Source organism: Trichogramma pretiosum, unplaced genomic scaffold (genome assembly GCF_000599845.2).
Source record: "Trichogramma pretiosum strain Unisexual culture from Peru unplaced genomic scaffold, Tpre_2.0 scaffold77, whole genome shotgun sequence".
NCBI lineage: Eukaryota > Metazoa > Arthropoda > Insecta > Hymenoptera > Trichogrammatidae > Trichogramma > Trichogramma pretiosum.
This window is the reverse complement of record NW_019641667.1, coordinates 442,176-462,838: the sequence shown is the minus strand read 5'-3', so window position 1 is coordinate 462,838 and position 20,663 is coordinate 442,176. Positions and strand designations below refer to the sequence as shown.

Genomic DNA, 20,663 nt, shown 5'->3' with positions numbered 1-20,663 from the left:
ACGACTAAACTTTGCGCGCGAAGCGAGCATAGTCGATGCGACGTCGTTATTATTATTACGAAAACGGACGGACGCAGTGCAGCGATACAGCGGCTCTCTGGCATATTCGAAGGCCTATCATTAGAACGCGCGAGCCTTTTATACGGACGATATATAATGTACCTCGAGACTCGGAAAATTCTTCGTGGCGTGCGTCGTAGAAAAACAATACTTACGATCGTAGTTTCGAAAAACAAAAAAAGAAAAAGAATGAGAAGGGACGCGCCGCAGTACTGCAATGACGGGGGCTTGGCAGCTCGCTCGGTCTTTTCATATATATAAAGTTTAATATCGCACGTAGCAGCGGCTCACACAGCCGCGCGCGCAACAATGAGATTACGTACGTAAGGGATATTATATATCCCTTTTATACGCTATATTACACGTATACGGCGATGGCAGAGGGAGAAGAAGGAAAAATCCGCGACTTTCTAGCTCGGGCGCGCTTTATATAGTGTATACCCCGAGTCACGTCCGTGCAGTCTCTGGCATTTTTATACACGTCAACTGCGGCGATGACAGGCCTCGCGAGCTCGGCCACGCGGTGCAATACACGCACACATATAACACACACGGTGCAGTAGTATAAGGGATCATTTTTTTGAAAAGCTGCGACAGCTCGAGCCTGGCTTTTCTCGCTGTATATCATGATACTTTTGCGCATTGCATCGCGTGTATACCATATATTGCAGAAACACCCATTGCAATTTCCCATACATGCTGCTGCATATCTATGGGCAAAGTGCATTTTAGACGACTGTATGTATGTATATATACGAGGCAGCGGCGAGTGAGAGTTCTCCTTCCCTGCGCTCGCATGTGCGCTGCAGCAGCTCTCCCACCTCAAAAGCGTCTCTTATCCACTATCTCTCCAACACATGCGCGCACACACGTACACACGAATGCATCCAACATATTATAGCTTCTTCCTTTCCTTTTCTCTCCTTTTTCCGCGCTACGAAAATATCCAACTCTCTCTCTCTTACCCGCTGCTGCTCTAGCTGGTCGGTCCCTATAGAGCCGCTCGCGTTGTGCTGCGTATAGACCAACACGTAATATACCTATATATATAATGCAGCGTAGCGCGACTCTGATAGTAATCATTGTATAAAAGAAGGAGTATAGAAGTATAGGAGGAGGAGGACTCTCTCTCTCTCTCTCTCTCTCTCTCGCCCCTTTCCTCCTTGTGTGTATGTGTGTGTGCCTCGCGCTTGAGAGAATAGAGCTCCGCCGCTGCAAATTCTGCAATGGAATGGACGCACGAGGCGCGCTGGTTCGACTCTGTGTCTGTGTATGCGTACGTAATATACACCGAGGCACACACACACAGACACAGAAGCGCCTCGGTCTCGCTTGTATATTCTCCGAGCGACGGCGACGGCGGGAGGGAGGGAGCAAACCGGCGGGCATATACTCTTTCTGCAAACTTACCTCATCCAGGTATAAGGTTCGTAAGGCTCGCTGAGTGCGCGCGCGCGTTCGCGCGAGACACCTTCGTACTACTATATACACACAAGCAGGGAGATTCTATATATATGTGTGTGCATCTCTTCCTCTCTGTATACATACACACACGAGCAATTTAAATAGCTACCACGCTACCGATTTTATAATATATCTATAGTCGATCGCACGCCGAAACGCGACAAGGTGTCTCCGTTTTATTTTCTGTCAAAGTTTCGTGAATTCTCGGAGTCGGAAAAATTGTGTGTGTGCCGCACAAAAGGAAGGAAGAGGAGGAGAGGAAAAATAAAATCGAAAAGTGTGTTTGGTTTTTCATAGGATAGATTCGCGCTTGTGTTATTGTCGATCGGTAGCCCCCCAGTGCATTCAGGATTCGCATAGTTGCCTCGATATACGTACACACGCTGGAAAAAGAAGATGATACGAGTGCGCGTTGCCTTTTAAATTCTCATTCGTTCCGTACAGAGTTGATAAGGCAAAAGAAATAGAAGAGAGATAAAAATATATATTTACATGCAGTGCGTCTACTACAAGGATTCACCGTATAAATAGATACGGAGCAGCAGCAGCAGCAGCGGAGCAAACGAAAATATAGAAATATACGTGCATAAAGCCCTCAGCGGAGCTCTGGATATTATTCAACATTACCTGCGCATTGCTGCACAGTGCGTGAGCGATATATATACAAGACGACGATATCGATGCGTGCGCATCGCGCACAGCTAGTGGCGTGCGTTGTGCCCTACGTGTGTGCATATATATATTCATACATAAAATGTGCGCGTGTATGCGCGAGAGCTGAGGTGCACTGAAAACTGCACACAACTCGCCGCGACGACGACGACGACGACTGGCGCATCCTGCTGACGTGTGTGCGTGTGCTTCGTTGCTCCTATACATCGTATAGTGTGTGTAAGTTGGTGTTGGTGTGCAGCAGTGCAAGTTGCTGCTGCAGCGGCATCGCGCAGCGCATCGCCAGCTATTTCACGTTGAAGAGTAAGAACCGGTTTCACTCTCTCGTGTGTCTGTGTGTATTATATAGCTATAACACAGACACATGCAACACACACCGACAAAAGTGTGCTCCAGAAGAGAGCAAAGAGCCCTTATCCACTCGGCCGATGCATCAAGAAGTTATAAATACAAATTCCACGTGCATCGTCGTGCCTTGTGAAATTTATGTATCAGCAGCAGCGGCGCGTCAGGCAGGCAGGGAAAAACGACCACCACGAGCTGCGAGAGTACGAAAAATGAAAGCCGATTTATACGTTGTTGAATAAGACCGGAGCAGTAGAGAAACACAGAGTAGAGAACCGTCAAAGCACGCAGCAGTGCGAGTGCAATGTGTTGTAGAATATAGTGTGCATAGAGCAAAATAGTGTGTACAGAGTGAGAGAGAGTAAAAACACCGGACCTACGAATGGACGACGACGACTGCTCGTCGCTGCTCGTTACGCTTCGATCGCCAGCCAGACAGCGAGAGCAGCAGCAGGAGTAGCGCACGTGCATAATAGCAAAATAAAAAAAAAAAAGAAGAAAAGGGATGTGCAGCGCTGGCGAGAAGAGGAGAGAGAATCAGGTAATTATCGTACTACTACTACGTGGTATGAGTGCGGGGAAACAAGTGCTTTTTAAAAACAAAACGCGCGACGAAATTATTATAAACGTACTCGTGGGAGACCCCCGGTGAATTCGCGATGTAGTCCTTTCGTAATAATATGCAAACTCGATGTGTATTGGCACTCTCGAGGTATACGCGAATCATTTTATTATTGCCACGCCGTGTATGCGCTAACAACGAACGAACGAACAAAAAAACACGAGAGAGAGAGAGAGAGAGAGAAAAAAAGAAAGAAAGAAAATAGCGTACGCACACGCTATAACCGAAAGAGAGAGAAATACATTTGAATTTCACGCATCGGAGCCCGTGCGTACTACAACGCGCGCGCGAGCTTTACATCGGTATATATGATCGAACCACATATGGAAAAACGCACAGCAGCGGGTACAAACTCGGCAGAACGAATTACAAAAGATTCCTTACGTTGCGTACGAGCTACATCATGAAAAAATACATATAGCATAAAGCTTTTACGCTGATTAAAAACCCACCGAAAAAAAATGGACAAGGATAACACCGATCGAATCTCTCTCTGATGAATTATCGATCGGATCGGTCTGCTGCTGGGAAGCTTGCGCGCAAAATTTAATTACGACGTGCCGATTCTCGTGGACCCACAGCGGCGGCGGTGGCGCATTAAACGTCGATTGGAATATTCATGAATCGTCTCGCGGCGGCCGAAAAAGTGAGACGAACTTCCGCACGCGAGTTCGCCCAAAATTTTATATACAGACGAGCACGTGTGCGATAGTACACATACGATAAAGCTCGACGCGTTTAATGCGCCCGCGTAGATGCTTATAATATTTTCATATACGCTCACGATCTCTCTATCCCGAGCATTCAAATCTCTCTTTCTTTTTCGCTCGAGTATGCGCTGCATATACAGCTTACGTGCCTTTGTAAGTGCAGCGTATACTCTAAGTCTTTCTACCGCGAATTTCGAACACGTGTAATTGGATTACATAAAGTATTCGCCTATATTAGTGTGTGTGTAGGTAAAACCGCAGACACTCGCGCGCTCGTATTATACAACAATTTCTCGGCCTCTCTCTCGCGTTAAGCAGCAGCAACAACCAACGACCGAGTGAAAAAAAAACAAAAAAAAAAACTAAAAACTTCAGGGCGCGCGTCGGGAAAGACTTATTTATCTATTGTTGTCCGCGTACATACGCGCCGGGCAATATACATCTGTCAAAAGGGTGAAAAAAAAAATTAGGCCCTATTGGCGCGCGTGTGAAGCGTGTGCGAGTCGAGAGCTTCGCGCATATATGCGCCTATTGTAAAGGGTATGCTATACGACGACAGGCCAATTAAAAAGCATCGTCTCTCTTTTGGCTTCGGCGTATTACTTAAATGTATATTGAAAAAAGCCCTCGCAGCCGTGCGGTATTTTTTTTTTTTTTTTACCTTCTTTACTTTTTCTCGCATACTTGCGCGCAACACCTTCAACGTACACGCATAATATGCGCCGTGTTAGTAGTAGTAGTAGTAGTACGTGCGATCGCAATCACGCGCGCGCGGCAAAAGATACTGTACGCGCGAAGAATTATTTAACAAAAAAAAAAGAGAGAGAAAGAATCGCAGCGGAGAGTCGTTGGCTCTTCGACGTATTATATACACTTACACAGAGCAACAAAGCACAAAAGCGGATCGAGGCTCGCTCTGCGCTGTATAATGTACAACAACGAATTGTTGCCGTTGCGCGTATAGCATTATATATATAGAGAGAGAGAGAAGAAACTCGAGAGTCAACGAACGAAGATTACGGCAATGACATTCATTTTTTTTCTGTCTCTCTTGCTCGCTCGCTTCGGAGCCGCGTGGTGTATTCTGTATATATATAGGCACTCGATGCAGCCGGCTTTTTTGCCGCGAGAATCGTTTGTTACACCGTGGTGACGTTTACCATGTAATATCGATGGGGAATACACTTGGCGTTTATTATTTCGATTTGATACTTAACAGATCGCTCGTGTTATGTCATAAACCAAAAATAACGCATCGCATCGTGTTTAGAAAGAAATTCGATAAAACCCGAGAAAAAAAATAGGGGGGAATCGTTAAAAATGCACTTGTCTCCTCGACGAACAGATGCCACAGATTATCGATGCCACTGATGGTGGTGGCTCGGATTTCGAGGATACTAAAAAAGAAATGTTTTCTTTCGTTTGACTTACAGCATCACACGAGACGAATCGTACACAGTTTAGTTTAGTCTAAGCAGTCAAGAAAGAAGCAGCAAGTGGCACTTGCATCATCGTCAGTGACAAAAGTACTCAATATATATCGAGGATCAGCAGTGGTGCGCGAGTGTAATAGTAAAAAGTGACACATTTTTTGCAGTTCTTATAATAATATCGCAGTGGGTGCGCAGAGAAAGAGAGTGAGAGAGGATAATATCTCGGTCTCGCGCACATTTATTATTAATTCGACGGCGCGAATGTTGCCACCTGCTGCCAGTAGTGGACGCAGCAGCAGCAGCAGCCGACGAAGACGATCATGGACGTATTCAAGATCGACCAGTCGCTGAGCGTGGGCCTGGGCAGTGTGCCGGGCCAGTGCTCGGTGCCCGACACCCTCACGCCGGAGGTCAGTTTCGACGCCGGCGGCGAGTTCAATCTCAGCTTCTTCGACACGCCCTGCGGCGGTCCGGGCAGCGGTGGTCCGGGCAGCGGCGGCGGCGAGGACAGCTCGGCCCAGGGCTTCAGCGATCCGGGCTCGGTGGGCAGCGGCGCGAGCACGTCGCCGCCACCAGGCACAGCGGGTACACTGCCCTGCGCCCATCAGCCGGCCCAGCAGGGCGGCGGTGCGGCCACCAACAACAATAATAATAATAATAACAATTCCGGAGTGGTCGGCTCCTCATCGCTGTCGCTGGTGCAGCAGCTGCCACCCGGCTGCGTACCCAAGCCTCCAGGTTTGTTTTAGTTGTTATTTTTTTTGCTACTTGGTGATGGTCGAGACTATTACGCGTATCGTTACGCGAAATATACCGCATTTTTACACCTACGTCTACTCTCGGCAACTTTCTAGGAGGTGCACCAGTTTTTTTTCTAAAATAGCGCCATTTACGGGCAACGGCTAGCCGAGTAATCCATGCGTGGCGCATAGTGCATTTCTGCTGCGCGTGTAGAAAGTTATTATACAAAACCCCGCGCGTGCCACATAATAATTTCGCCTATATATCGCGCGCCGCTCGCGTAATGTCTGCGCGCGTATATGTAACACAGGCAGTACTGCCTACATCGCGTGGTATTATGTGTGCTGCTACTATATACGACGACGATATTTTTAGATTTACGAGATCCGAGAGAGAGAGAAGGAAAAAAGTGTATATAAGGAGGAAAATTAATCATCGATTTGTGATGTATATCACGGCGACGACCTCGCGGGACAGCTGCGTATATCGATATAAAAGTAGCGCTACTCAGCAAGGACACGCATTATACGAAGATGGGGCGCGAATGTATGAGATTTATCGCGGGGGTTTATGTGTGCTTTTCCGCGTCGATGATCCGTTTTAACGAGCAAACATGCTTGAGTGTGTGCAGGTATATAACGTTTGTCACTTGACTTTTCATTTTTCAATGCAGTCGCATTGTAATAATAAACACATAGAAAAACGTGAAAAGTTAATTTCAACTGGGGAATTTTTGAGAAATTATGAAAAAAGCATCCGATTAAATCGGCCTTGACTGATTAATAATGTGTGATCTGATGCCTGCCTTGTGCTTTTGACCAAATAAATGTAATAGTATATTTTTCACTCCCAAGGTGCAAATACAATTTTTTGTGAATCCTCCAGCCTAAAGTAACATTTTGGTTTTGCGCAGCGGGAGTATAAAATGTTACTTTAGATTGGGGTAGCACAAAAACACAATTTCTACTCGTGGAACTGTTACACGTTTGTAGATCGCCAAGTTCGACAATTTCTCGAAATATATACATTTTGTAGTTGGCGCATCGCCGATAGATGTCGTAGCGCCAACCCTCAAGCGGTCTAATCGATTTCCCTAGATATAACTTCACAGTACGTGTTCAACGTAGGATGGTTGCCAATAGAGCATCTCACACTCGTAAATTAAAAAAAAACTCGAATCAATCATCTCGGATCTTTGCTTCGGTCGATCATTTACACGAAATCTGAGAAATTATTTTTTCACCATTCACCGTCATCTACTGTACTATGTCCCTCGAAACTTTGTCGAACTCCAGATACAAATCAATCGTGAATTCGAGCGAGTGAATTTATGCCCTCGCATTATTTTATTACTACCACCACACGTACATAGCGGTGAGATAACGATGGGACTCCGGAACGAAGCTTCCAAAATCGATTCTCATCTGCACTCCGCACGCAGTAATTTTCTTCGACCATTTATATCTGTACGAAATTCGTTTGTAATCGTAACGCAGATCTACGCAGCGGGTGGAGTCATGCGCGACGACGATCATCGCACGACGCGCGTTTATAAACAAACGAGGGGTCCGAGTGTAATCAGCGCGTAATTCTGTGTGTATACATGTCGTTTCCTCTCTCTCGCACGCGAAAATGCGGGTAATTAGCAGCAGCAGCTAAGTACACACACACACACACACACACACACACGTGATATATAACTATATATACTCTCGAAAAATAAGCCACTGTTGCGCAGCCCTATATATGCGCGAGCGCGGATAATCGAAATAAAAAAAGGGAGAAAAAAATCACTCTTTTTGTTAGCTCCCTCTCATTCGGAGCTGCACTCGCGTTCGAGCTACCGTAATAATTCATCGGGCAATTTATCTTTATCAAGGCTTCCTTTTCGCGCGTTTGCGAGCGAGAGCTAGCTTTAGCTATATAGCTGGCGCGTAAAATAAGATAAACTCTCCGTCGGCGGCGGCGGCAGCGGGCCAGCTCCAACACCTGTAAATATCATGATTAACGAGCTGCATAATAGATGTGTATTCAAACTTCCAAACTGACTGATTATTTTTCGATATTAGCTATATAGCTGCCGGTACATATACTCGCGCGACTTTCGATCCGTTTCTCATTGTCAGTAGTGTAGGGCCTCGATCCATCAGCAGCTTCGGTTGCTGGTTAGATGCAAGGATTAAAAGTATACGATGATAAAAAATACGTAATATAAAAGCCCGCGAAGATTCGAGCTTATCACTCATCTTACGTCCTTCGATTCCTTTTTAACGTTCGAATCTCGGAAAAATTTAACAAAAAAGCCTATATAACAACGGTGGAATACATCTTATATAGTAACAACGACGTGTACCACATAGTATATAAATAAAGTATTGGGGGATGGCAGCAGCAGCAGCAGCAGCTCCAATGCAATTACGGCTTTCTTCGCGCAACACACGTATAGATATAGAATATAGAACCCGAGCTATATAATACACCTTGGCTATTCCTGCGCTCGCCTAGTGCAGCGTCCATACACAACTACTACTATATACTATGATCGCCTCGTCGTCGCATTGTTCGCTCTCTCTCGCTCGCTCGCTCTAGTCCACTACATAGGTATACACTATAGATATATAGGTGCTGTTTCGCTACTATATGCGCCTGGCGCGCGCGCGTACGGGTTAACGATCTCCTCTTTCGCTCTTCTATCCTCGTCTATTTCTATGTATATGTATAAAACTTGAGGTACGTGTGTGCATGCAGCCAAGAGAGTAGAGAGTAGAGTAGAGGGAGTCGAGAGAGAGAGAGAGAGAGACGCTTGACTATTTTCTCTATGCACATGTATATAAACGAATTTATATACACACACATACACATGCGCAAAGCTCCTAGATAGCGAGAAAGAGAGACAGAGATGAGCTTAGGGCGAACGAGAGGTGTTTAGTCGAGGAATATACAGAGACACGGACGACGCGCGCTTGTGCTCTTTATAATACATATAATATACTTTATTAATATCAAGTTTACCTTATAACGCGGGCTCACACGCGGTTAGATGTCATAATATCCCGCGTGTGTGCTTGTGTGACTATGTCTTCTGCAGCAGCAGTAGTTGTAGTAGTACTAGTAGTGAGTGCGTGGGTGTGCGTGCACAGCGGCGGCGGCGGTGATGCGAGTGCGGAAAAAATGTAAACAGTGAAATTTTGGATACCCGGTGAAAGAGAGAGAGAATAATAATATAAAGAGAGGACTGCCGGACAGCCAGCCAACAAGCCTGTACTTTTTTACCCATGCGGTTCTTCGTCGGTGAGTGCATAATAGTAATACGAATTATCGTCACCGGATTAATCGAGCCAATTACGATCGATGTCGCGATCGGCATCGGACGATTTTCCAACGAACGAATGTAACGCAGTATAGTAATACCTCCGACGAGGGGTGGACAAAAAAATAACTTGAAAAATACATGATGTATGAGAGAACGACAGTAGCTATGCTTGTCGCAGTGTATAAAGAAAATCTGGGGGTAGTACATATCACTCGGCGTGTCTATATCATATAGAAATGTATGATGCACTTCCATACAGCTATAGCTATAGCTAGTATAGTGCACACAGGCCTTAACTTACGCATGCACCCAATAACAATCTTCTTTTTTAATAATAATTCCGAGCACGTATACGTTTTATACGTCGCCTAGCTCTGCTCTGCTTCTCTCCGTGTGTGCTGTATGTCGTAGTCGTCGAGTCGAGCGACTTCCATACATTTTAATGCCATCGCCGCGGCGCGTCGAGGGTATCTACACACACACACACACACACACACACACACACACACACACACACACACACGCACGCACACACACACGGCGAGCAAAGCAAAGCAGAGCTCAAAGCAAAGCTAGAGCAAAAAAAAAAGAAAAAGAAGGTAAAAGAGGATCAGCAATTCTGAAATAATAAATAAAACTCACGGGAGCCTCGACTCGAACACGGCTCGCGCCTCGTTAGGTTCGCTATATTAATACACTCGTGTGTGCGTGTATTTATCTCGCTCTCGTGTGTACACGCGGCAATAGACCGCGTAAGCGCGCGAGCACAAAGTGCCCTCCCTCCCTCCTACTGCTACCCGCGTGTCTTAATTGCTCGGGCGTAATTGTTTGCCTTTTGAATTATGTATGCGCGCGAGTCGAAGCGAGCTGCATATGTACTGCTGCTGCTTTTTTTCGTACGCGTATGTGTGTACGATCGTTTATGATAAAAACGCATATTACGAACGCACAGATATACTACGCGCGGGGCAGAAAACGGGCGGAAATAAATGTTTGATTATTCTCTCTGATGTATTATATTTATCATTATCATTATCGTTGTCATTATTATTATTATTATTATCGTACGTATGCGTGTGCTCGCGAATGAATTATCTCGCGCTGTATATACAGTATACATTATCGTGTATATTTTTGCGCGTGGGGAAAATGCAGCGCTGTATATAAACTCGAGTCTCATCCCCCTTTCGCTCCTCTTTCGTATATGTGGCGCTCCTCTATACAGTACATATATAGGCGATCACACACGCGCCTCGGTACTCTATACCTATATCATCCTTTTGGACGTTGCGCAGCGTCATATAGTACATTATATACGATACACGAAGCGAGAGCAGTAAAAAAAAAGTAAGAAGAAGAAGAGAATGATGATGCTCGAGAGTGTATCGAGTCGTCAGAGTCCCTCCTGGGTTATATACTCTCTCTCTCGGAGACGAAGACGACGACGATGCACTTGCAGCAGCCCAGGCGCGTATACCCGTATATATATGAAATTGCTATATATGATGCTGCATATTATATCGCTCGTTTTTAAAAATTTTGCGCGCGCGCCCGAGACGTCGCCTTTGAAAAGAGCTGCGTACGGGATACGTATACGCTCGTTATAATATACGTCTAGGCGAGGGACTCGACGCATCGGAGCTTTTTTCGGCTTGTATACTATTATTATTGTGATTATTACGCGTCGGATATCGCGAATTTGCGCGCACCTAGCGCAAAATTATTGGATTTTTATCGCTATTGCGTATAAGTGTATACGTGAGAGGGGGTGGTAGGAATTTCATTGTGTCGTCGTCGTAGCGATAGACGCCGCTTATTATATCGCCCGAGCTGCGTCTTTTAATACTCTTTTGAAGATCGGTCCGAGTACACATCTCGCCGAGAGAGAGAGAGAAAGAGAGAGAGAGAGGAGGAGCACTCGCGCGAATTGCTGCGAAAGAAGACGCACCTTTTCACCTTACTCACACTTTTTTTTGGTTGTTGCAATTCTGCTCGCACTCTTCGCGCGTTGCTGATTATAATTTTTCTCTCGCATCGCGATTCCTTGGAAGAAGAAGCTGCGCCGCCGATCGACATCAAGTTTACTGTTTCTTCTGACGGCCGGAGCGCATTGTTGTCGAGATTTTCATTTTCGTAAAATGGTGCACGCACGATTCTCTCGCTCTCCGTTGTTTGCACTCGCTTCTTTTTTGGGAAGCATCTCTCGGCTCTCTGGAGTTTCTCGAGAAATCGTCATTAAAACAAATGAAAGTACCCGTGCGCGAGACTGCAAAGTGCGAGTACAGCGCGTGTTTATGTACGCACACGTATAGACATCGCGAACAAAACAAAAACAAAAAAAAGCAACAACGACAAAAAATGACGTCGAGGATAACGCGAAAAATTTTCACTGCAACGCTGCTGCAGAGCCGAGAGACTCGACAGCCCCTGCGGCTCTCTTCTTGAACTCGGTGTGTGTGTTCGTTACAAACGACGATGACTCATCCTTTTTCTCGCTCGCTCCTTCAGGTACATTGCACCCAATGTATGCATGTATACACACGCACACAAGTACACGCACGTATCCACGTATGTGTGTGTCTGTATGCGTGCGTATATTTATAGTAAGCGAATGAGAATCGTATCGATATTTTGTGCGGAAGTGATTTAAAATCCTAATTTATAATACGCACGTATACATACGTATATATCGTACTTGTGTGTGTGTGTGGATGCCACATCTTTCTCTCTCTCTTTTCGATGAGTGCGCGCAGTGAAGTCTATAATTACAAGCAAAACGAACACGACCTAAGCTACGACCGAGCTTGTGCGTTGTCTTCTCCTTCTCTTTTTTTTTCTTTCATTCTTCTTCTCTTTTTGCTTTCAACGCGAAAAAGCGAAGAGTATATAAGAGAGAGAAAGAGAGAGAGAGAGAGAGAGAGAGAGAGAGAGAGAGAGAGAGAGAGAGAAAGAGAAATAAAAAGAGAGAGAGAAGGAGTTACGTAAGTTTGCGCTCGCGCGCGTGTGCGAAAGTACATTGCTCTTTTTGCGGCGTGCAGGCAGCGTGCGGCAGCGCATTCGCCCATGCAAATGCCTTCGCTCTCTCATAGTAGTAGTGGTATAGGTGCCCGGCGCGAAAGACTATATAGTACGACTTAGACGACTACGACGACGACGACTTAGAGAGCTCGCAGTGGAATGAGAGAGATAGAGAGAAGGCAGCAGCTTGTTTTTAGAGGATGGAATGGTTTCTAGGAACTTTCGCGGAGAATCTCAATGAATGAGTGCATTGCACTAGCTAGCTAGCTAGCTTACTACTAGGCTATATTATACACCATAGCGGTGGTAGTGGCGGCACGATTTGCATTTCGCTAATACGAAACATAGACCAAGAGAGAGAGAGCTGGAGCTTTCTTATATTGGCAAAAATCGTAGTAGTTTTTTGTGCGGTAGCAGCGAGAATGAAAAAAAAAGAAGTTAGAGGAAGATACCCTCTAACCCTCGGAAAGTGGAGGAAAAAGTAGTAGCTGCGCAGCGCGAAGTACAAATAAAAGTTACAACACCTCGTGTGCTTACTGCTACTGCTGCATCGCGGCCGCGCGCAGTTAAGTTGTAATTTATACACAGATATAAACCCTTTTACTGTTGCGATCTTGCGGTGTGCGGATTCCTCGAAAGTACATGATACACAAGGGTTGTATCGTGTTGGAGGGCATGATATATATAAGACAAAAGGAAGAAGAAGGAAAAAAGTAGAATAGAATAAAATAAAATAACGCAGGAGATATTACCAGCGCCGCGGCTTTGTTGCTCGATTAGGAGTTGCTACTCCGTCATATATACTGCCTACATTGGGAAGAAAAACTACACGTGCCGCCGCTATACTATACGTGGGGAGCGCCTTGAAAATTGAATTATATGGAAAATATGCAAAACTACAAGGCAGCAGCAGTGAAGTTAAACCCAAGCCGAGAAAAGCCGAGCTTACATAAATTATCATATAGTCACTTTAAGCCATTTCTTCCTCGTTCGTTCTTATCTATCTTTTTTCTATCTTTCTCTCTCTCTCTCTCTCTCTGTTGCTTCTCTCTGTCCTTCGCTCTTATATATATACACCTCGTGGCAGAGTCTCTGGGTAGTACGATCAGATATAGGTGCCATTTCTTATGCACCTCTTCCTATCTCGGATGTAACATCGATTTTCTTTCGATCTTTTCTTCCGCCACTACTGTGTGTGTGTATGCGCGTTGGTATATATACACAGGTATATATTCGTACGCCCTTCTTCGTCTCTGTCTCGGAAAAACATGAACCGTAATTTCTCTTTGTCCTTTTTTGCTTTTGTTATATATATTTCGTGTGCCGTTGCTGCCTTACTGCTGTGTTTTGCTGGGTGTGTTGCAGCAGCAGCAGCAGCAGTGCTACTGAATTTATATCCTTTGTTTTTTACCTTTAACTCTCGGCGACGAACGACGCGTCTCGAGAGCCGAGAGAGAAAAGTGAGCTTTGATTCGATTCTCAAATAATATATATATCTACGTTCGATCGTTGGAAATTTTCTATAGGTACTATAGTATATAAAAAAAAAGGAAGGCAACAAAGTCAGCAGTAGTAGTATACACGTGTAGCGTATATATATAAGAGGAGGTCGTAAAAAATATCTAAACACTAAAAGTTTGTGCAGCAGTAGTAGTATAGCTCGGAGCCCGGCCACCGTCGTCGTCGCCGACATCATCAAACTGCACGCTAACTTGCCACCACCTACACACAGTACACACAGACCATTATTTGTGTGTTAGCTGCTGTTGTACAAAAAGGCATATAATAATACAGCCCCGCGCGGAGTACGTTCACTTCTACTACTACTGTATTAACTCGCGTATACAGTTGGCTCTTTTCCTCTCAAAACTTATACTCTGTCTACAACTACTACTACTAGTACGTATGTGCGAGAGTCGATGCGGTTGCATAAGAAACTCGCTTTTGTAAAAATAAAAATAAAAAGCAAAAAGTTTTAACAAAAATAATATCTCGTCGTGGAATCGTTATATAGGTAGGAGAGTAGTAGGCAGCTACACTCTGCGTCGAGCTTTTGTTGTCTTTGCGTCGCGCGTTCGCGTAATACAGCTAACTCCCGCCTCGTGCAGCATACGTAGTAGTGTTATATTATACGCGCGATCGATGACGGTAAAAAGTCGTCGTCGTCGTCGTTGCGCGTCGATGTTTATTTTTTTTTTTTTTTTCTAGAATTTATTCGGCTAATCTCGGTTGAAACTATTGCGCCCTCGGTATACACAAAATGTCAAAAAATGCGAGATCTCGCAAATCTTTGCGCGCGCATATACCCTTTTGTATTTTTCAGCGTGTGTTATATATCGCCATATAAGCTGCGCGCGGCTCCGCAGGCCGTTATATACGCGCGCGAGACGAGATGTTATTTCGCGCGCAAACGACGTGACGGTGCGCGCAAGGCTTTATAACTGCGGTTTGTGTGCTGCAACGACGTCGCGACTCTACGACGCACGACGACGACGACGACGACGACGACTAAGTTCATTACCGCACACATAGGTGCATAGGTATTATATAGTTACAGCAGCAGCTCTAGCTCTAGCTCTAGCTCTAGCTCTGCTTCTGGCGAGTGAAATTTAGCGCTGCACCCCGCGTGGTGGTGGTCTCTACTCGCGGCGAGAGAGTGAGAGGCTGCAGCTTTTGACGTTTGATTTACGGGCACGTATACACGGAACGCGTGTGTGTGAGTTTCTGCACTCCCGCCATCCGTGCTAAAAGCTGTAAAAGACATCGGTTGATTGGATTTTATTGTGCAAAAAAGTTAGACACTGTATTATTATTGGCTATACGTATGGTATGAAGCGAGAAGAAGAAGAATCGCGGAAGAAGTTATGCCTGCGCGACGAAATTCGCAACTCGCGATGAGTTTATATGTGTTTTTTCTGCATTACCTCGTCGTTGTCGTCGTCGTATCGTGATCTGTGATTCGATCTTTATTACAAAAATGCAATTAAATGACAAAGTGTATCGATAATCCAAGTAAATTAATGAATTCAATTTATTTATTTATTAAATAACATCAGACATTACAAAAATACTGTATCGTCATCATGAGTTGTAGCCTGCATAGTCACCAAACAAATATGATACAAATCATAAACGAAATAAAATAGAACCTCTGTAATTATTTACAATAAATAATCTAATAGCTTATTTTGGGCTTTTCTAGCCCTCGCGGGTCTCTCGTTATTACATTTTTTTACACTTGTAGCATTATTTTTACGGGCCGTTGTTCTGACTTGAGCCTTCAACCGCCAAGCAAATATTCACTTAAAATCTTGGTTCGCCAGGCCGTCGACGATCATTCCACAGCACTCGAGTGGCAGCCGATACCGTATCAGTTCCCAGAAAGGATACACCGACCATGGTCGAAACAATCCTCTGCACATTGCATCGCACAGGTGCCAGGTGCAAACCTCGACGGGCCCTTCGGGAAGATTCTGCCATTCGCTCCAGTTCGCCCATTTCAAGTAGCTCGCGTACTCGAACGCTTTTGTCGACTCGTGGAGTCGTATCTCCTCGATCAGGTCCATGAGCGGCACGTCCTCTTGTATCCTTACTTTTTTCGTGTAGTTGTAGAGCAGGGCCAGGTGCAGCGGCGTATTGCCGGACTTGTCGCGGGCGTCGATCAGCAACGTTACGTTCTTCTGCTTGCAGATCTCGAACAACATATTCGCCTCGGCATAATCGACGGTTATTTTCCTGCAAAACGAGTGCAGGCGTCGAGTCGTTCGCGTTGCCCAAGTTCGCGTCGGCGCCTTTTTTCAGCAGCAAGTCGACGACACATTGTCGTTGGTTCCACAGAGCCAGATGCAGGGACGGATCGACCGACGGTGATTTTTGCGTCGCGAGGCAATTCGGGTCCTGTCCGTGGTCGAGAAACTTCTCGACGACGCCGTAACATCCTGCCGCCATGCAGGCCACGTGGAAGTGCGTCAGGCCGAACTCGTCGCTGTAATTCACGTCGAACCTGTCGTAAATCTTGAAGAGCTCGGGGACGATGGCGAATCCGCGGATTCGAAAACCACTGCTGCACAATCGCTCGTCGAGATAATGCCTGGCCGCGTGATGCAGAGGTGTCGTGCGACGCAACGACGTCTCGCCGCTTTCGTCGACCTCGGGCTCGTCCTTGTAGCCGGTACGGATCACAAATTTGACGAATCGTTCCAATCGATAACTGTCCTCGAGCTTGTTCCAGAGATTTATAGCGTCGCAGAGAAGTTTATCGATCTCTGCGGGCCGATAAATGTTCCGGAGGTTAGGAAGTTAGCCCTCCCAATTTTCGATCACGGGATAGAGTCGATCGAGAAGATCGTATCTCTCTTCTTCGATCTTTCCATCGATTTTTTCTCGCCAGACCGAGTCCGCGCACTTGCCAGGATCATCCTCGATTTGACTACGACACTGGCCCCTACTTCTAGCCATGGTTTTTCACGCACACAAATACACGGTCACTGATAATTTTAAAGATCTATTTTACCTCGATGCATGTTACACTTTCTCTCGTCTAACTTGTGACCAACTGTATCGAAACGACTGCGAGCACTTACTATTGACATTACCGAGATCAGACACGCGGTCCAAAACGTAAACATAATCGTTATTATTGCCGCGATTTCTTTCACGATATACACACACGAGCCTGCCCTACTTCGCTGTGTTTACGTTTTTCCCGACGTGTCAGATCTCAGTATGTCACTCGAGCCGTATACATATGAAGCGAGTAAACTCGCACCAATCGTTCGAGCTCGCTAGGAAATACATCACGAGTTTTTAAAGCGTAAAAAAATATGTATAGGAATATATAAACGTCCTTAATATTATTACGCGCGATAACCGTAATGGGAGATCACGGTATACGAGACACACGAGTCAGAGTAGTGTGTATCAGTTTTTTTTTTTGCTTCACGCGCACAACAGAGATGACCCCTGCGTCCGACGCCAGCGGTCGACTCGCTTACTATATTACTATTACTTATACACAGCGTCGTCGCGAGAATGTGCGACAGATAAGGGACTTGTGCACTGCGGTGGCCGACGACGGCGGCGGCGGCTCTGATCCAGCAGTAATACGGAGTCGTTCGCAGTTCGCGCAGTTTCAGTCTTAGTTCGGCAGCTAGCACGTCGTCTCTGCCGTATAAACAAAGAGAAATCGATCTCGCGCGTGGTGCAGAAGCCAGCTGTGATTCTCTTTATCATTTATTACGGTGAAAGAAGTGTCTGTGCGTGTGTCGTGTCTGTGTTGTGTATAATCGTGCGTGCTCGAGCGTGTGTGTGTGCGTGTAGAAAAAAATAGATGCTAGCGTGGTACTCCAAACTGATGCATCACATAAGCCGCATCGCCGTGGACGAGCTCAAGAGCTTGCCCGATACCGTGAACTGGGACTCGCCGGAGGAGCGTCACGAGTTTCTCCGCCGACTCTATCCCCTCGTGAGAAACTGGAAGGTCCACCTGCCGAATCTACGCGAGGTCTTCAGTCCCGAGCAGATCGATCGTCTGCTGCTGGACGCCGTCGACTACTGGGCCGGGCGAGACGACGTTCACCGGGGCGTGCGATTCATCAAGTTCGTGGCCAGGACCGGCTACAGGGACAAGCCCGTGGATGTGGACGAGGCCACGGGCAAGCCCGGGTCGTGTCGCTCGACGGCGCTGCTGCGAGCGGTCAGATGTGGCTGGCACTACGAGTGGGACAGCCTGGTGCGCGACCTCTTCAAGATCTACAACAGATTCGACGTCAATTACTCGGACGAGTCGGGCTTGACGCATTTTCATGTGGCCTGCAAGTTCGGCTGCTACAACGTCGTCGAGAAATACCTGAATCTCGGCCAGGATCCCGATCTCGCGGTGCCCGAGACGGGCGACTCGCCGCTGCATCTGGCCGTGGCCCGAGGACACAAGCAGGTCGCCGATCTGCTGCTCAAGGCCGGCGCCCGGCCGAGCCCGACCAACGACCGGGGACTGACTCCGCTGCACCTCATCTGCCGGAAGATGTACGACGACGACTTGATGGAGGTGTTTCTCAAGCTCAAGGCGGACGAGCGACTGGACGTGAATATCCAGGACAAGTCGGGCCGCACACCTCTGCAGTGGGCCGTGGTGAATCTGCTGCCGGATCTGGTCACGGCGCTGCTGGATCTCGGCGCCGACCTGGCCAGCTTCGTGTTCCCCGCGCCGGCACACTTCGACGAGAGACACGGGCCGGACAGCACGGACTGCTGGGCCGATTGGAGACTGCGCGTGGCCTCGGACGCGATAGAGGTCGTCGAGCGCCTCGAGACGCGCGGCTACGGACTCGACCGGAGCGACGCCCTGTCGATCATGAAGGTGTTCGCTAGCCACGAGCTCTTCGACAGCCGGGAGAACGTCGAGTTCTGGCGCAGAGACGAGGAGACCGCCAGATTGTCGGAAAGGATAGTGGTGCGTCCGGACTTGGGTCTCTACTCGCTGATACGGCTGCAACCGGAGAAGGCCAGGAAGCTGATGGCGTACAGCGACTACTTCGCGCTGGCGCGATCCAGAACGCTGTGGAAGCTGCCCGAGGCGCTGAGGCGCTCGTGCGTCGCCAACCTCTGCGAGAAGCTCTCGAGGCGATTCTTCCAGCGTTGGGCGCTCGAGTCGTTCCTGGAGCTGACGCAACATCGACTGCCGATACTCTGCTGCGACATGATCATCGACAACCTCGTGAACGCCGATCTGTTCGGCGTATGCGCCGCGGCGGAGACCATCGCTACAGAGCAGCAGCAGAAGCAGAGCCGGAGCAGCACATGGTACAGTTCGGTTTATCAAGGTAGACATTTTTCCCCTCTTGGACACTGTAGATGATAGTTTTTTTCAAGTATCTGTGCTTGTTGTTTTTCCAGGCAAGGAGGTCCAGGAATTGCAATGTACACGACTGAATGAATAATTATTTTAGAATATATTATTACAATGACATTAATTAAATGTGAGTCCAACTCGCAAACCATGTATTCGATATCAAGAGTTTATTATCATTTAAAAATAAAAAAAAATCAACACAGTCAAGCCTTTACACACACACGAGCTGCGAATTTGTAAATGATTTCCTCTATTATATACATACGTAAGCCGTGTACGTACACGCACGAGCTCGAAGTGAAAGCGATCATTTGTCGTCGTTTTATTATTATATATATCGATTGTTTTTCGCTTAACGACTGCTCACGAGACACGGCTTTCCGCGCGGTATACACAATTTTTCTCTCAACGACGCGCGTAAATCATTCCGAGCTAGTGAAGCCTATAAGAGGTGAAATTAATTTTCTAATCGCGCGGTGCGCGCTAAACCGGCCGTAAGAGAGTCGAAGAAAGAATATTGTACGAGAAAAGCAGCCGCACAACGCTACTTCCCCCCTCGGCTGCTGCATGTGTCCAAGTATGCAAGTGTCCGTGTCTGTCCGTCTGTCTGTGTGTCAGCCGCTCATTTGAATTGCAAATAGAATAAAATATAATATATTCGCGCGACGGAATATAGATGAATAGTTTTTGCGCGCGCGCAGCCGTCGCTAATAGATTTAAATCAACGACTCGTTCGACGTCGAGTGCAGCCCATCTTCTTCTTCTTCTATGTAACGGCACACGCGTGCTTATCCATACACGCACCTATATGGGCAATTTTAATGGCTTCATAAAATAAAAGCTCGTATTTATCTATATATATGCGGCGGCTTGGCGGCGTTGGGTAAATTTAAAACGAAAGGTGCTTAAAAGTGTCATTACAAAGAGCATCTGGAGTTGTGTGCTCGCTGCTGCTGCTGCGGAGATTATCATTTTCGTATATATGTGCTGTACACTCTCGCCTTGACCATGAAAACGAGCGGCGCGTCTCGCGCATATATATAGTAACACACAACTACATGTACTCGATTGCATAACTTCGCGTCTGTCTGTGTGTAGCTCGGGCAAGTGTGTCTCCCTGCAGTATATATAGTACCACATACATACCTGTGGTGTTTTCGCGAGTTTGTGGCACGCCTGTGAGGCTATATTATAATACACACACATATTCGATGGAGCACTTAGTATATATACGAGCAATATCCCTTCGCGATATTCGCGATCGCGTATTACCGAGTGTGCGCGCTTGACTTTTCTCTCTCTCTTTGGCGATCTTCTCGTGTGTACACGTAGCTTCGTTTTTCGCGTGATATTTTCACACGAGCGAGAGGATATTTTCCTGTGCGCGCTGCGTGTAATATTCGCCTACGCGCGCGAGCTGACTCGCACCGAAGAT

General features: G+C 46.7%; 2 protein-coding genes across 2 annotated transcripts in view; both read left to right on the top strand.

Annotated features, from left to right (window-relative positions):
• The window catches only part of LOC106648624 (ecdysone-induced protein 78C), a 106,144-nt gene that overhangs the window by 18,048 nt on the left and 67,433 nt on the right, over window positions 1–20,663 (top strand). The window lies entirely within an intron of this gene.
• LOC106648625 lies at window positions 17,081–19,448 on the top strand. The gene is made up of 2 exons (XM_014365659.2): window positions 17,081–19,199; window positions 19,273–19,448. The coding sequence occupies exons 1-2, from the start codon at window positions 17,708–17,710 to the stop codon at window positions 19,314–19,316; spliced, it is 1,536 nt and encodes a 511-aa protein (XP_014221145.1). The 5' UTR covers window positions 17,081–17,707; the 3' UTR covers window positions 19,317–19,448.

Excerpts from the sequence above, each read along its gene's own strand:
- LOC106648625 (XM_014365659.2), top strand. The coding sequence starts at position 17,708 with ATGCTAGCGTGGTACTCCAAACTGATGCATCACATAAGCCGCATCGCC. Across the intron at positions 19,200-19,272 it reads GTACAGTTCGGTTTATCAAG|GCAAGGAGGTCCAGGAATTG; the intron begins GTAGACATTTTT and ends TTGTTTTTCCAG.